The sequence below is a fragment of the Agelaius tricolor genome, unplaced genomic scaffold (assembly GCF_023055355.1).
Source record: "Agelaius tricolor isolate 1412-34295 unplaced genomic scaffold, bAgeTri1.0.p SCAF_10, whole genome shotgun sequence".
NCBI lineage: Eukaryota > Metazoa > Chordata > Aves > Passeriformes > Icteridae > Agelaius > Agelaius tricolor.
The window spans coordinates 35,373,505-35,389,924 of NW_027269270.1; the positions used below are offsets into that span (position 1 = coordinate 35,373,505).

General features: G+C 46.9%; 1 protein-coding gene across 1 annotated transcript in view; it reads left to right on the plus strand.

Moving 5' to 3' along the window:
* Nucleotides 1–6,303, plus strand: part of KCNJ3 (potassium inwardly rectifying channel subfamily J member 3) — a 35,890-nt gene extending 29,587 nt beyond the window's left edge. The window contains exon 3 of the mRNA XM_071435531.1: nucleotides 2,542–6,303. Within this exon, the coding sequence (XP_071291632.1) occupies nucleotides 2,542–3,128 (587 nt within the window). The 3' untranslated portion in view covers nucleotides 3,129–6,303. The remainder of the gene's footprint in view (nucleotides 1–2,541) is intronic.
* The last annotated feature ends 10,117 nt before the right edge of the window (nucleotides 6,304–16,420 follow it).

The window sequence follows — 16,420 nt, forward strand, 5'->3', positions numbered from 1 at the left end:
TGCAGCAGAGCTGGAAGAAAAGCTGGGAATTGATTTCCCGTCCTGGCCTTGGTAGCAAGTCTCAGCACTGTCTGCTGGCTGACACGTATTCTCAAGAACGTTGGGAATATTGGCTGCTGCTCTTCACCCTGAGAGGCTCTTAAATAATTTGTGCCCTTGGGTTTGTTGGGAAGGAGATAAATGGATCTGAAAGACAAATGATATTCCTGCAGAGATTTGCCCCTCCAGTGAGCTGGTATGGGAATGAGACAGAATTTGTGGCTGATTTTCCTGAGATTCTGCTGATGAATTTTTCCATGGTAATAGTGGGTACAGAATTCCTCCTTGGAAAGCCTGCTGGGAGAGGCAGGACCATGGGGCAGGAGGTGGAAATAGCCCTTGGGACATTGCCATGGGATTGCCTGGGATGGGAATGGGGATGCACATGGGACAGGGGATGGGAATGCTGGTGCAGATGATGATGGGGATTGGGATTTGAATGGGAATTTGGGTGGGGATGAGAATGGGAATGCAGGTGGATCTGGGTCTGGAGATGTGGGTGCAGAAGGGGATGGGAATGTGGATGTGGATGCAGACACAGAAGGGGATGGGAATGCAGATGCTGACAGGGGTGTGGATGCAGACTGGGATGGGAATTTGGATGGGAATGTGAGTGTGAATGGATCTCTGTCTGGAGATGTGGATCTGATAGGGGATAAGGATGTGGATGGGATGGGAATGCTGACAGGGATGGGAATGCAGATGTGGATATGAAAATAGGTGTGAATGGGAATTGGGATGGGGATGGGATTGCAGATAGGTCTGGAGATGCAGATGCAGATGTGGATGGGGATGCAGATGTGGATGGGGATGCAGATGTGGATGGGGATACAGATGTGGAATCCCACGTTCAATCCCTAAGGAAGACCTAGTCAGAGTCAGGGCTGAGGCTCAGGAGGGGAAGCTCTGGGATCTGCTGCTGAAGCTGCTGCTGAGCAGCTGCAGAGCGAGGGGCACAGGTGGAAGAGGAACTCACTCAAATTGCCATTTCTCTCAGAATTGCAGGTTTTTCCTAAGCCTTTTAGGAATGGGTTTGCTTCCACTCCACTTCATAAACAGGAGCACCTGGGCTCTGGGTGAAAATTCACTGGGAAGTACAAAATATGTCCTGGGTGAGGCTGTGGGATGGCTCTGGCTGTGCTCCTGCAGATGGGAGGCCTCCCTGGCAGTGGGAGCAGCATCCAGTGCTAAAACCCCTGGATTCATATTTTCCTCCCAAGAGATAAAGTGGAAAACAGAGTTTTGTCTTGTGATCAGCAGCAAGACCAGCACTGATTCCATCAGCAGTAGCATGAGGTGGGATAAACTGGAATTTTCCTGGCCGTGTGTCACATTCCATCCCACTCCCCCCGCTGCAGCCCCGCTGTTGTTTTTCCTGTGCCTTCCCAAGTTCCTTTCCTTTTCTCCTGGCTCCTGGTGAGCCAGGCAGGGGATGTGTTTGCAGAGGTGGATGGAGCTTCCTGAAATCCAAATGTCACATTTCCACTTGGCTGCGTGAGGAGCAAATGGCAGCGTAAATCTATTTGCAGATTTCTACAGAGAGTGGTTAAAAATAATAACAATAATAATAATGATAATACTAATCATGATGAAAAAAAGCAGGATTTCTTCTGGAAGCCTCCAGCAATCCATGAGCATCATCTCCCTCTGATTTCCAGGGGTCACCAGGGTGGCCAGGTCTGGTGCTTGGGGGGACTTTACTCCGTGGTGGGAGGAAGAGGAAGGGCAGTGTTGTGCCTATTAGTCATGGATTTTATTCCCTGTTAATCTTTTGGAGCTGGATCCCAGCCTGGCCGCGATGGATGTGGGAGCAGGTTGCTGGTGAGGCCTTTGAGGAGGAATAAATGTATTTTGTGGGACTTGTTGATGGGTTGGAGTGTGCTGATGAGGGGCTGGTTTTGTGTGCGTTCATGGATATGAGGGAAATGTGGAATGACTTGGGAAGACTTTAGGATCTGACAAGTCCCATTTGCCCTTGCAGCTCCTGCTGCTTCAGTCCCAGGGTTCTCAGGTAGCCCTGATGCCCCTTTGGCAGCAGCACCTTCAGAAAGGGTCTGTAAATGTAGGTGGAATTCTTCAGTTCTGCCCCATCCACTGGTGTTGGATCCTTTCCCCTTGGGAATGACAATTTAACAGCTGTAGAATCCTAAAATCATGGAATCCTTAGGGTTAGAAAAGACCTTTAAAGACATCAAGTCCAACCATCATGCCACTGGCCCACCTGCCCAGGTGCCACATCCACAGGGCTTTGAAATCCCTCCAGGGATGGGGACTCCACTGCTGCCTTGGACAACCCTTTCCATGAAGGAATTTTCCCTAATATCCAACCAAACCTCCCCTGGTGCATCATTTCCTCCAAACAAGGACAGGCCAATCCTTTTTTTTTTTTATTTTTAAATACATTTAAACCCCTAAAATCCATTTCATGGAATTGCTGAAGGATTTCTTTGCATCCCCAGTTTCCTGGGACTGCTGGAAGCTTTTCCTCCCTTCTCCTTGCAGGGATGACGTGCCAAGCCAGGACATCCTACACGGAGGACGAGGTGCTCTGGGGCCACCGCTTCTTCCCGGTGATCTCCTTGGAGGAAGGGTTCTTCAAGGTGGATTATTCCCAGTTCCACGCCACCTTCGAGGTGCCCACCCCGCCCTACAGCGTGAAGGAGCAGGAGGAGATGCTCCTCATGTCCTCGCCCCTGATCCCGCCCGCCGTCAGCAACAGCAAGGAGAGGAACAACTCTGTGGAGTGCCTGGATGGGCTCGACGAGGTGGGCACAAAGCTGCCCTCAAAACTGCAGAAAATCACCGGGAGGGACGACTTCCCAAAAAAACTGCTCAGGATGAGCTCCACCACCTCGGAGAAGGCCTACAGCATGGGCGACCTGCCCATGAAACTCCAGCGCATCAGCTCGGTGCCCGGCAACTCCGAGGAGAAACTGGGCTCTAAGACCACGAAGATGATGTCGGATCCCATGAGCCAGTCGGTGGCAGAGCTGCCCCCCAAGCTGCAGAAGCTCTCGGGGGGCGGCGGCAGGATGGAGGGGAACCTCCCGCCCAAACTGCGCAAAATGAATTCCGACCGCTTCACATAACACGGCCGGGACTGCCAGGAGGGCAGCGGGGGCTGCCGGGGGCTCGGGGCCGCCCAGGGGCCGGGGTGGGCTCGGGGGAGCCGGGGTGGGCTCGGGGCTCCAGGAGCTGGGGGCGTCCCGCGGGCTTCCGAGCGAGGGCCGCGTCCTCGGCGCGTCCGGTCCCAGCGCATGCAATAACCGTGTGCAATCTCTGCATCTAGTCCGTGGCATGACCTCTCCTGTATTTATACTCTGTACCCCGAAAAACACCCAGAGGGGCCTCCCTGCCCCTGCATTCCCCAGGGAATAGGGACAACACGGAGTGGGGAACGTGCAGGGGGAGCCGAACTTGAGTTGAAAGCGTTTGGGGTTTGTTTTTTCCCCTGCCGTGGGTCGTGATTTGCTCACCCAAGTTGTTTGCTGCATGTGGGTTTTTTTCCTCCAAGGAGGTGTTTTAGTTCACCTTTCACATCAAATCTGCTTGCCTTAAATCCACTGCTGGTTTCTAGTTTGCTTTCAGGTTTTTTTTTTGGGGGGGGGTGATTGTTCCCTGTGTCAAACCCACAAGGAAAAATACTGGGGGGAAAAAATAAAAATCTGTATTTCATCAGGCTTTGTTTAGAAAAGAAACTTGTGTTTTTAAGCCTGGGGCAAAGTGATAAATAAATTACTCGAGTTCACACTTTAGGTACAATTAGTAATGTTTTTATAAAATCTTTGTGATTTATACGTGGAAGAAAATCAGCAGGATGTACTTGATTTCTCTGGTTGCTGAAACAGCCTACCATGAAAAAAGCTGAATGTACCCGTGGTGCCAAGCAGGCTCTTCTCTTGGAAAAACTGCACCCCAAAAGCAGAGCCCCAGTTCCCCAAGTCCCTCTGGGCCTGGATTTCCCTGCCAGGCAGGGCAGGGTGCTCCCAAGCCTTGTTCCTCACTGCTTTTTGTGGTGAAAGTGCTGTTTGACCTTGTTTGAGCTGCAGGTCACCCCTGGGGCTCCAGAGTGAGCCAAAGCTTGGATGAATGTTGAAGTGCTGGGGTTGATCCCTCGGTGCCTGTGTTTGGGTTTCCTCTGTCCACTGGATCAAGGCAGGGTGGGCCCTGTGATGAGGCCTGGAGGTGATGGAGAACCTCCCCAAAATCCAGAGGGTTGAGGTGCCCGTGGAGCCCTGGGCTGTATTTGGGGCCTTTCCAGAGGCTGCTTGGAGGAGGTTTGGGATAGATGGAGGGATGGGTGGGACAGGCACCCCAGCAGGAGCAGGGCTCTGAGTGCCATCCCCTGGGTGAAACCCTTGGGATCACATCCAGGTGCTCCCGGGTGTGGCAGGGGAACGTCCCTGATTGGGCACCTCTGGCTCCCCCTGCAGCCATGCCAGCATTGCTGGATAATTAATGACAGAGCTGATGGGTTTTGAGGAAAAAATTGGGATTTTAGAGATGCTGGCATGGAATGAGGACTTGGAAGCCCAGCACTGCTGGAGCTGGCTCAGCCACCAGTGTCCCTGGAAGTGTCAATGTGTGACTGTCACTGTATTCCTGAGGATGCTGCACAATTCCCAGAGTTCCTTCCCATAGTTATCCTGAGCTTACTCTTATTCTTTTCTTATTCTGTTCTAATTCTATTGTTTTCCTTAAGCTAGTTTGTTTCTTAATTCTTATTCTTATTCTTATTCTAATCTGTTCTTATTCTTCCTCCTATTCTATTCTACTATTCTATTCTATTCTATTCTATTCTATTCTATTCTATTCTATTCTATTCTATTCTATTCATTTTTGTTTTCTATCCCATTTTAATTCTTATTCTTCCTTTTATTCTTCCTCCTATTCTATTCTATTCTATTCTATTCTATTCTATTCTATTCTATTCTATTCTATTCTATTCTATTCATTTTTGCTTTCTATTCCATTTTAATTCTTTTTCTTCCTTTTATTCTTCCTCCTATTCTATTCTATTCTATTCTATTCTATTCTATTCTATTCTATTCATTTTTGTTTTCTATTCCATTTTAATTCTTATTCTTCCTTTTATTCTTCATTCTATTCTATTCTATTCTATTCTATTCTATTCATTTATTTTTGTTTTCTATTCCATTCTAATTCTCATTCTTCCTTTTATTCTTCCTTCTATTCTATTCTATTCTATTCTATTCTATTCTATTCTATTCTAATTATTTTTCTTTATTCTATTATTATTCTTAACCCATTACTATTCCATCCTTTATTCTGTTCTTACTCTATTCTTTATTCCTATTCCATTCTTTTTCTGTCCTATTTTATTCTATTTTCTATCCTACTTTATTTTATTCTAATCTCTTACTCTATTCTATTTCCTATTCTTATTCTAGATCTATTTTTATTCTTATTCTCTTCTTAATATATTCTATTTCCTATTCTTATTCTTGAGGTAGCCTTGTTCTAGTCTATATTAATTCTAATTCTATTTTGGTTTTAATTTCTAATTTGAATTCTGTTCTATTTTCTCTATTCTATTCTATTCTATCCTATCCTATCCTATTCATTTTCTCTTTTCCATATCCTATCCCATTTTATTCCATTGTATTTCCTGACTCTGGCACAGCAGCCCAGGTGCAATTTGGGGTTCCCCAGGGGTTTCTCCACAAATGGAAAACATCCCAGGGAGAAGAGCTGGAGGTGGGAAAAACCCTCCAAAAACCCCCTGGAAGTGGGGCAAAAACTGGAAAAGGAGCCCCCTTTAATGCAATAAAAACATCAAGTTGGGATCAACTGGAAAATTCTGATTTTTAAATGAAAATGTGCCAAAAAAGCAAATATTAAGGGAATTATTGCAGTGGTAAAACCCAGTCTGGGTGCTGGGGGAGCCAGGGTTGTTGGATTTTCAATCCATCCCTGCTGGATGCAGAATTCCCAAAGTTTGTGGCCGGGATTGAGGTACAAGAACAGACACCTGTCCATATTTATTTATTTTAGGGATTTCCTCGTGTTCATACTTCATTTTTATGGTGTGCTCACTTTATTTTAATTTATTTATGAACATCTGAACCCAGCCCTTGCTTCTGCTCATTAAAAAGGACTGTAATTAACAATGATTGATTGATTGGTTGATTGGTTGATTGCACAGCCGGTCTGTGTTCTCTCCTGCTGAATTCCCGCTTGGATTCTCCTGGAAATTGTAAATATTTCAATTACAATTAAAGAAATAAAAGAAATAAAAGCGTTTTTGGGCATGAAGTGTCTCTCTGGATAAATGTTCAAGTCTGGTTTGAGTTCTACAGTGAAACCAAGTCTTGGATGAAGGCTGCAAAGCTCGGCTTTATCTCCAGCTTTGTTAAACTGGCCCAAACTGGGGTGGTTTTAAGGCATTTGTCACTTGTCCCCCCCTTTTGTCACTTTAATAAAATTACCAATAATAAACTCCTCAATTTCCTCCTCTCACCTTTGGGGCAGGGCAAAAATCAAAGTCTCTCTGCTCTAAAAAGTAGCAAAAAATAAAAATTGGGTTGGGTTGAGCTGCATTTTGAGGTCTTTGAATTCCTTTGGGAAAGGCCTTTCCCTGTCCATGGAAAAGTGGGAATTTTCCTTAGGATCATCCACATTCAGCCCCAGGAATCAACCAGAGCTGGCAGATCCCGGCCAGACAATCCTCTGGGCTTTTCAGGGAAATTCAGGGTCAAAGTTGGGGCTTGAGGGGAAATTTCAGTGCTGGGCACCAGCACTTGGGGAGCAAAATAAGAATAATAAAAATAAATTGAATAAACTATTAAATAGAAATAGAAATAGAATACTGTATAAATATAAATATAATTTATTAATAATATAACATATAATATCTATATATAGTAGTAATAATAATACAATAATAATACAATAACAAACATTAGAAACACCCAATAATAATAATGCTAATACATAATCAGGTACATTAGAAAATATGTTAAATATAATAAAATATATATAAAAATATTAAAGTCATAAATATAAAATAAAAATATAAATAATATATATAAAATAATAATATATAACAATTCTGTAATCTAGGATATTAATAAATATATAATAAAATGTATTAGTAAATTATTAATAATAAAATTTACTTTATATAATATATATTATATATGAAATTATACATTTACTATATTATTAGATTATTATTAAAATATTATTCATAAAATATGTTAGTAAATCTAAAATGAAACATATTTAAATATGTAATAAAATATAGATAATAATAGATATAATGAATAATATGTAATAAATATATAGAAAAATAAATATATGAGACTGTATTAATAGATACTAAAATATATTAGTAAATATATAATGAAATATATTAACAATGTATAGAATGTATATAATAAAGTATATTAGTAAATATATAATGAAATTGAATAATACATATGTAATAAAATATAAGAAAATATATACAAGAGTATATGAAGTAAAATATAAATATGAAAAATTATATAATAGACTATATTAATACATTAATTAAAATATATAATTAAACATATAACAAAACATTATTAAATATTTAATAAAATACTGATAATATATAAAATAGATATAATAATATATATAATAAATGTAAATGTAATAAATATACAGAAAAATAAATATAATAATATATAAAACTATTCCTCCCATTTTTTAATTTTTCCCTCAGAGCAAAAGCACAAAACTCACAGGGATATTATTGACTTGCCAGGGAAAACTGATTCTGCTGCCACAGAATTTCACTGGGATGGAAGTTGGAAGATGGGAAAAAGGGAAAATGATCCCACCATAAAATAGCAACGACACTGGGCAGGGGCTCAGGCTGGAGCCAAGGAGGATCCCCAGGGATCTTTTCCCTCTCTGGAATTCCCTGCCAGGAGGGCACAGCCGGGGGGTCGGGCTCTGCTCCCAGGGCACAGGGACAGGAGCAGAGGGAACGGCCTCAGGCTGGCCCAGGGCAGCTCAGGGTGGATTTTGGGGCGATTCCTGCAGGAAAAGGTGCTCAGGTGGAGCCCCCATCCCTGCATGGATGTCACAGCCCTGTGCATGTGGCACTGGGGACAGGGGCAGTGCTGGGGATGGTTGGGCTCTGTGGTCTTGGAAGGCTTTCCCAGCCTAAACCCTGCATGTGGGGTTCTCTCTGTGGGATCTCCTCAGGGATTTTCCTTGTCCTTAATTTACTAAAAAATATGGATATTGATCTAGTACCGATACCCAGCTGTGACGGTCAGAAACTCTCTAACAGTTTAAAGTTAGAAAGTGAATGTTTATTGTGGGATAGCTCCCAAATACACAGCACAATTTACAGGTGATCACAGAGCCCTTTTATCTATACAAGTATTGAATGCCCAAAATACAAACATATATTAATAACGTTGGTACATCCCATTCCAATGGTAATTAGTTCAAAAGCCATTAAGCATGCCTAGTTTGTTCCTTGAAATGGGTCAGTGGTCCCTTTCATGGGGAGGGGTCCCAAAATGAGGAAGTAAATGAAGTCTTCCTCATTCTGACCTTTCTACATTTTCAATACAAATATGAGAAATGAACCCTTGGTAGAACTCCCATTCCTGTCCTCAGTTGGTTTCAGAACAGAGGAATTTGTCTTATGTTCCTACAATTGTCTGATGTTCCTAAAAGCCATTTATCAGTTCCTGTATTCTTCATTATAAACCCTGCTAACCAAACATTGTGCTGACAAGCAATCAATTATTAGTTAACTACTAACTCTTAACTTCATTAAGGCCTCCCCATTTATTTCAATTAACTCCAATAAAGCTTATCTCTAAATAAAATCCTAGCTCCTCTAAAATCTGTAATCCCTTAAAGTTTATGTCTCATCCTTGCCCTCACCAACTGACAACAAAATCCTCCTGCTCCATCCCACAGCTCAGCTGCATCACCCACCAGGAATGCTGGGGTGAGCTGCAGATGGAAACACCTTTTCCCAATTTTCCCCACCTTTTCCCAATTTTCCCAACCTTTTCCCACCTTTCCCCGCCTTTCCCCTCGGTGCTGCTCACAGGGGCTGCTCCAGGGCTGCAATGCGCGGTATCCAGGGCCCGTGCGCGGATCTCTGTTTCCATGGCGATGGAGCACGGGAGCCGTTCGGGTCCCGGTGCCTCCCGCTCCTCCTTTCCCGCAGGTCTCCCTCATCCACGCTGAAAATCCAACACCCAATTCCCCACAGGTCACTGTAGGACACGGAACAGCACAATGTGGACTCGCTGCTCTTCCTAAGGTTAAAAAGGGAAGTTTATTTTTTTACTCTGACATTTATAGGTTTCCAAAAGCGCCTGTGGATTGGAGGGTGACAGTGGCACCTCTCCAATGACACTGGACAAACCATCAGTCCATCACATTTCTCCTCCTCCATAAAAGAATGCCAAACAATGAGTTATTTACATAGAGTGTGTGAGAACTTTGTTACAAGAATGGAAAACATCAGAAGGCTCAGAAAATCTCAAAAAAACAGGGCAGCACCCACAGATCACCTGCGGAGATCCATGGAGGAAACCATGGGATGCATCCATGGAAAATCCCTCTGGCAGCACCTCATGAGGAAGCTCTGGGCTGTGCCAGCACAGAGAACAGTTCCCCAGTCCTGGTGGCAGGAATTCCTGTGAGGAATAGGGAACAAAGGAAAGCCAAGGTGTTTTCCAATGTTAGTCCTGTGGAACAAGAATGATCCCATTACCAGGGACAGATCAGGAGCTGGAAAATCCAGAGGTGCCCTAGGCAGCCAGGAAAGGAGGCTAGGGAGGCAGGAGGCTCCAAACCTGGAATATTATTTGGGAGAGAATTGAATTTAAAAAAGGATGTATTTCCAAAATATTGCCCTTTTGTCCTCAGCTCCAGGATCCCCCAGTTCTGGTTTGGCTCCCATATCCATGGGAGAGCCCAGTGGGAGCTCTGCACCCACCAGGAGAGCTCTGGAGTCAGGAGATGGTGAAATGGGAATATTATCAAACCCTTCCACCTGGAACCACTGCTGGGAGCTGAAGTCATTCCCAGCATCCAAAATCCTGGAACAGAAATTTTTCTCCAATAAAATCCAAATTATCATCCTCTTACCATGCCACGATTCACACCCCAGCTGACAGGGCCTCATCACCCCTCTCCTGAACCTTTAACATCCCAAACTCCTGTTTGGGTGCCTCTTTCCCCGTGGGGAGTTTGGGATCAGTCACTCCCAGGGGCTGAGAATTGTGAGGGATGAGGGGACCCCACCCCAGGGCTGCCCACGGTTCCTCCCGGCTCCGTTTGCTTTTAAAGTCTTCAAACAGCAACACCCGATCCCCAAGGATCTGGGAAGGCCAAAGCTGGGGACAAACTGCTTAGTCCCAGCAATTCTAAAATGTTCCTGCTCCCATGGGGTGCTCTGGATGGAACCTGCCCCGTCCTGAAGATTCCAGAGCATCATTCCAAATAAAACAGACCACAAGGGATGACTTCAGGTTGTCATTCCTCCCCAGAGTGACCTCGAGCTGAACATCTGAAATATTTATCCTGCTTTACCTGAGACATTCTTGCCAAATCCTGAAAACCTGATGGAAAATCCTGCTTCCAGCAGGAGACAATGCTTGGGAAAGGTGTTTTGATTCCTTTTTTTTTTAATTAGTCATTTCCAGCAGTACAAACCTCCTGGGTTTTATTCCCCTTTTCCCCTCCATTCAGGAGTGGCTCTGTTTCTGTACAACACTTCCCACACAGCCCTGCTCCTGGCAGAGCTGGGATGCTGCATTGCATTCCAGGCTTTTTCCAGGATATTTTGGAAGTGGAGGCTGTACGAGCGCGGAGGAGAATTTCCAGCACTTGCTAAATCACGCACTAAAAAAAGATGAATCCAGCCCAAAGTCACCCTTTGGAATGAGATCCTTGGGATTTCAACCAGAGGAACGGACATTCATATGGAATCTGCTCCCAAAGGAGGAAGAAATGAGGGAACAGTCATGTGTTACCCTGGGAGCTCTGTGGAATTGTGATCCAACTCCCCATGGAATGCAGCCCTTCCTGGGAGTGGGGCAGGGATTCTGGCATGGATGGTTCTCCAAACAACCTGTGGGATAATAAACCTTAAATAATAACAAATGCATCAGAAATCGAGGATTTCACCAAAGAAACCTTTGGGTTTTGTCTTCAGAGAGAGGAAAACTCCGACAGCAGGGAGGCCAATCTGTCTGGGACTGATATTCCTAAACAAATAAATTTGTGTTTATTTTCCACCCAGCTCTGGTTCTTTGACCCATTTTTGGGTGAAAAAGCAATTTGAATACTCCCATTCTTCCACATATATTAAACATCAATTCAATCTATAGAACTCATCATATTTCTCCTCCTTTCCCCTCCCTCTTAGGGCAAAACAACCCCCAGTTTGTACATTTGATCTCTTCCCAACTGCTCCTTCCCTATCCCTCATTTTCTCCTCCTCCTGCCGTTAATTTTCCGAGCGTTTCTGCAATGGAGCCCTGGAGAAGCGGCTGCAGCAGAGCCCGGGTCCCGTTTCTATAGAGACAGAGCTGCCTGCATCCCGGGAAGCCTTGGGAAAACAGGGAAAAGGAGCAGGACAACGGCAGCGCCACCCAAAGCTCCTCCGGGGCCCCTCCAGCCTTGATTAAATCCGCTGGATAATTGGAACCCACGGCCATTTGGGGCTTGGAGCCGGCTCGAATTAGGGAATGAGGGTTTGGAAAGGGGATTTGCTGCTGGACTCCCACTGCTCCCAGCACAGAGGCACCGCGTCCCAGCTTTCCCCTCCTCCTCCTTCCCTGGCCCCGATCCCAGGTTTTCTGTCCTGCTGTTCCCTCCATCCCTTATCCCAGGTTTTCTGTCCTGCTGTTCCCTCCATCCCATATCCCAGGTTTCTGTCCTGCTGTTCCCTCCATCCCTTATCCCAGGTTTTCTGTCCTGCTGTTCCCTCCATCCCCTATCCCAGGTTTTCTGTCTTGCTGTTCCCTCCATCCCTTATCCCAGGTTTTCTGTCTTGCTGTTCCCTCCATCCCCTATCCCAGGTTTTCTGTCCTGCTGTTCCCTCCATCCCTTATCCCAGGTTTTCCCCTCTGCTGTTCCCTGGATCCCCTATCCCAGGTTTTCTGTCCTGCTGTTCCCTCCATCCCTTATCCCAGGTTTTCTGTCCTGCTGTTCCCTCCATCCCCTATCCCAGGTTTTCCCTCCTGCTGTTCCCTCCATCCCTTATCCCAGGTTTTCTGTCCTGCTGTTCCCTCCATCCCCTATCCCAGGTTTTCCCTCCTGCTGTTCCCTCCATCCCTTATCCCAGGTTTTCCCCTCTGCTGTTCCCTGGATCCCCTATCCCAGGTTTTCTGTCCTGCTGTTCCCTCCATCCCCTATCCCAGGTTTTCCCCTCTGCTGTTCCCTGGATCCCCTATCCCAGATTTTCCCTCCTGCTGTTCCCTCCATCCCTTATCCCAGATTTTCCCTCCTGCTGTTCCCTCCATCCCTTATCCCAGATTTTCCCTCCTGCTGTTCCCTCCATCCCCTATCCCAGGTTTTCTGTCCTGCTGTTCCCTCTATCCCCTATCCCAGGTTTTCTGTCCTGCTGTTCCCTCCATCCCCTATCCCAGGTTTTCCCTCCTGCTGTTCCCTCCATCCCCATATCCCAGGTTTTCTGTCCTGCTGCTCCCTCTATCCCATATCCCAGGTTTCTGTCCTGCTGTGCCCTCTGTCCCATAGATCTGTAGCCATGATCTTTTATGGAAAATCCTTTCCTTAGGATTTTTCCTCCTGAGAAGCTGAGAGGCCTCAGGAGCAAAATGTAATCAATGGTTATCTGCTGCTGTGGAATGCAACAGGTGCAGCTGGGATTGGGCTCATGGGGTTGTTTCTAATTCATGGCCAATCACAGCCCAGCTGGCTCAGGCTCTCTGTCTGAGCCACAAACCTTTGTTATTCATTCTTTCCTTTTCTATTCTTAGGCAGCCTTCTGATGGAATCCTTTCTTCTATCCTTTTAGTATAGTTTTAATATAATATATATCATAAAATAATCAATCATCCTTGTGAAACATGGGGTCAGATCCTCGTCTCTCCCCTCACCCTGGGACCCCTGTGAGCACCACCATAGGCAGGGATTTCTGGGTTGGGGCTCAGCAGGATCCCAAATCCAGGCTGGCTCTTGCATCCCAAGCCAGGGTTTCCATCCACAGTTTCATGGACACACCAGGACAAAGGAATTCCCAGGGATGGTTCAGCAGCAGAGCCTAAGGAAAGGGAATATGGGATCCAGCTGGATCAGGAGACTCCCCTGGAACCCACTGGAATTAGAACCCAGGGATGGAGAGTAGCACTGGCTGTGACCACCACCAGAAATGCATTTACCCACAAAATCCCAAAATGTCACCAAAAAACCTGTGTGTGGAATCCCAGACTGGTTTGGGTTGAAAAGAGCCTGAAACCTCTACCCATATCAACCCCAGCACCTCCCACTGCCCCAGGCTGCTCCAGCCTGGCCTTGGATAATCCCAGGGATCCAGGGGCAGCCACAGCTGCTCTGGGAATTCCAGCCCAGCCAGGAATTCCCAATTCCCATTGAGAGGAATGGTGGATTTGTCTTTCCAAAGCAGCTCTGGGGCTGCTGGCAGGTAAAACCAGCACTGAGGGATAAAGGAAACCATGGGAAGGATTCCACTGATTGACGAATGGGAAAAAAAAGAGATTTGCTTTTACAAATAAAACCTAGGTTGGCTGATAAATTAAATTGGATATTGAGAGGTTAAAGAAACAATGGAGATAAAGACCCCCTAAATTCCATAAGAACTAAAGATGAAAAGGGAGGGTTGTACATTAGAGGGGAATCTCTGGGATCAGGTGTTCTGGGAAGTCTGAACCTCTCAGGTACCTCAGAAATGGGGAAAGAGAGAAGGGAAATGCAGCTGGGAAATTGGGATAAACAGGAGGCTGCACCCTCCAAAAATGTGAGAGACCCCAGGGGATGCCCCATGGCCTCTCCCTTGATTGGAATAAAGCCAGAAAGGGGCTCCTCTCTCTCCTTTTTGGACACAAACCTCTGGTGTTTGTGGATTGATTTTCCCAACAAAAGTGAGAGGAATGGTGGATTTGCCTTTCCAAAGCAGCTGTGGGGCTGCTGGGAGGTAAAACCAGCACTGAGGGATAAAGAAAACCATGGGAAGGATTCCACTGATTGATAAATGGGAAAAGAGATATTTGCTTTTACAAATAAACTTTAGGTTTGCTGATAAATGAAATTGGATATTGAAAGACGAAAAAAACAATGGAGAAGGAAAACGCCTAAATTCCATAAGAATTAAAAATGAAAAGGGAGGGTTATACATTAGAGGGAAATCTCTGGGATCAGGTGTTCTGGGAAGTCTGAACCTCTCAGGTACCTCAGAAATGGGGAAAGAGAGAGGGAAATTCGGATAAAAAGGGAGGCTGTGTCCTCCAGAAATTGGAGAGACCCCAGGGGTACCCCATGGCCTCTCCCTTTACTGGAATAAAGCCAGAAAGGGGCTCCTCTCTCTCCTGTTTGGGCACAAACCTCTGGTGTTTGTGGATTGATTTTCCTGACACCAATATCTCCCTCCCTATCCCCCTGGCAGTTCAAGGCCATTACTGTGGAACGGGAGAGGAAATCCACCCCAGGCAAACCAGCTCACCTTTGCCACCTGCAATTCCCACAAATCACCTGAGCCCAGACGGCACCGAGTGGGGGCTTGGATGGAGAGCCTTGAATGTGAGAGCTCCTGGAGACCCCTAAATCCCGCCCTGTGGCAAAGATTTACTTCCCAGGGCTCTGCCAGAGCCCGGCTGAGGCTCAGCAGGGATTTGCAGGTGATTCACCTCCTCCATAGAGTCTGCCCTGGGGAATGCGGTCACACCCCTGCAGTTCCCTTGCAGAGCAAGGATTTATCAGGGAATGGCTCCGGATCCCCAATTCCCCGGCAGGGATGGGATGTGGTTTATGGGCAGCACTTCAGCAAGCCCGGTTCAAGGATATTTCAAAAGCCACGGGCAGCAGGGGAGTGTCTTTCCCACAGCCAAGGAGCTGCTGTGGCCATAATTCAGATTATTGTTTAGAAAAGAGCAGAGGAGGCAGTGCTGGGGTCACTGTGGCACTGCCACACCCCCGAAACGTCATTGAAATCCTTCTGTAAGGGACAATAAATGCCAGAGTTGGTGCGGGCTGCCCACACGGATACAGCTCCCACTAATTAGCTGCCACCAATCAGCAGCACGTGCCCTTTAATGAGTGCTGGCCCTTCCCCTGCGCCTCCAGCGCCCACCTGCAGCCAGCAGAGCTTTGCCACCTGTCTGGGGAAAAAAAGCACAAAACTACCCTGCAAGGAGGTGGGAATTGGCAGGGATGGTGCAGGGATCACCAGGGATATTGCAGGAATTGCCAGGGATGGTGCAGGAACTGCCAGGGATGGTGCAGGAATGCCCAGGGACGGTGCAGGAATGGCCAGGGATGGTGCAGGAATGGCCAGGGATGGTGCAGGAACTGCCAGGGATGGTGCAGGAATGCCCAGGGATGGTGCAGGAATGGCCAGGGACGGTGCAGGAATGCCCAGGGGTTTTCAGGAATTGCCAGGGATGGTGCAGGAATTGCCAGGGATGGTGCAGGAATTGCCAGGGATGGTGCAGGAACGGCCAGGGATGGTGCAGGAATGCCCAGGGATGGTGCAGGAATGCCCAGGGATGGTGCAGGAGTTCAGTCCAGCTCTGGCCTCAGGGTGTTCTGGAGGCTGGAATGGGCAGGAACAGCCCCAGGGGCTGAGATTTGCAGCTGGAGGGAGCAGCTGGGAAAATGGATGAACCCAGGAATGGGGTGGGTTGGGAGGGATCTTAAATCCCATCCCACCCCACTGTCCCAGCCTGCTCCAGCCTGGTCTGGGACACTTCCAGGGATCCAGGGGCATCCATGGAATGACCTGGGCCAGGGCCTGCCCACCCTCCCAGCCAGGAATTCCCAATTCCCAATGTCCCACCCATCCCTGCCCTCTGGCACTGGCAGCCATTCCCTGGCTCCTGTCCCTCCATCCCTTGTCCCCAGTCCCTCTGCAGCTCTCCTGGAGCCCCTTCAGGCCCTGCCAGGGGCTCTGAGCTCTGCCTGGAGCCTTCCCTTCTCCAGGGGAGCATTCCCAGCTCTCCCAGGCTATTCCACAGCCATCCCATGGAAAGCTGCAGCAGACACCTCCAAGCTCGGGAACGGGGCCGCAGCTTTTCCATCCAAAATCCCAGCAATTTTCTCCCAGGCCAGCGGCCAGGGCACGTGGGAGGGAAGTTCTGGAGCTGCAGGGTTATTCGCAGCCCCGGCCCCGCTCTGCTGTTCCTGGGGAAGGGAGCGGAGCAGAATTCCCGGCGCT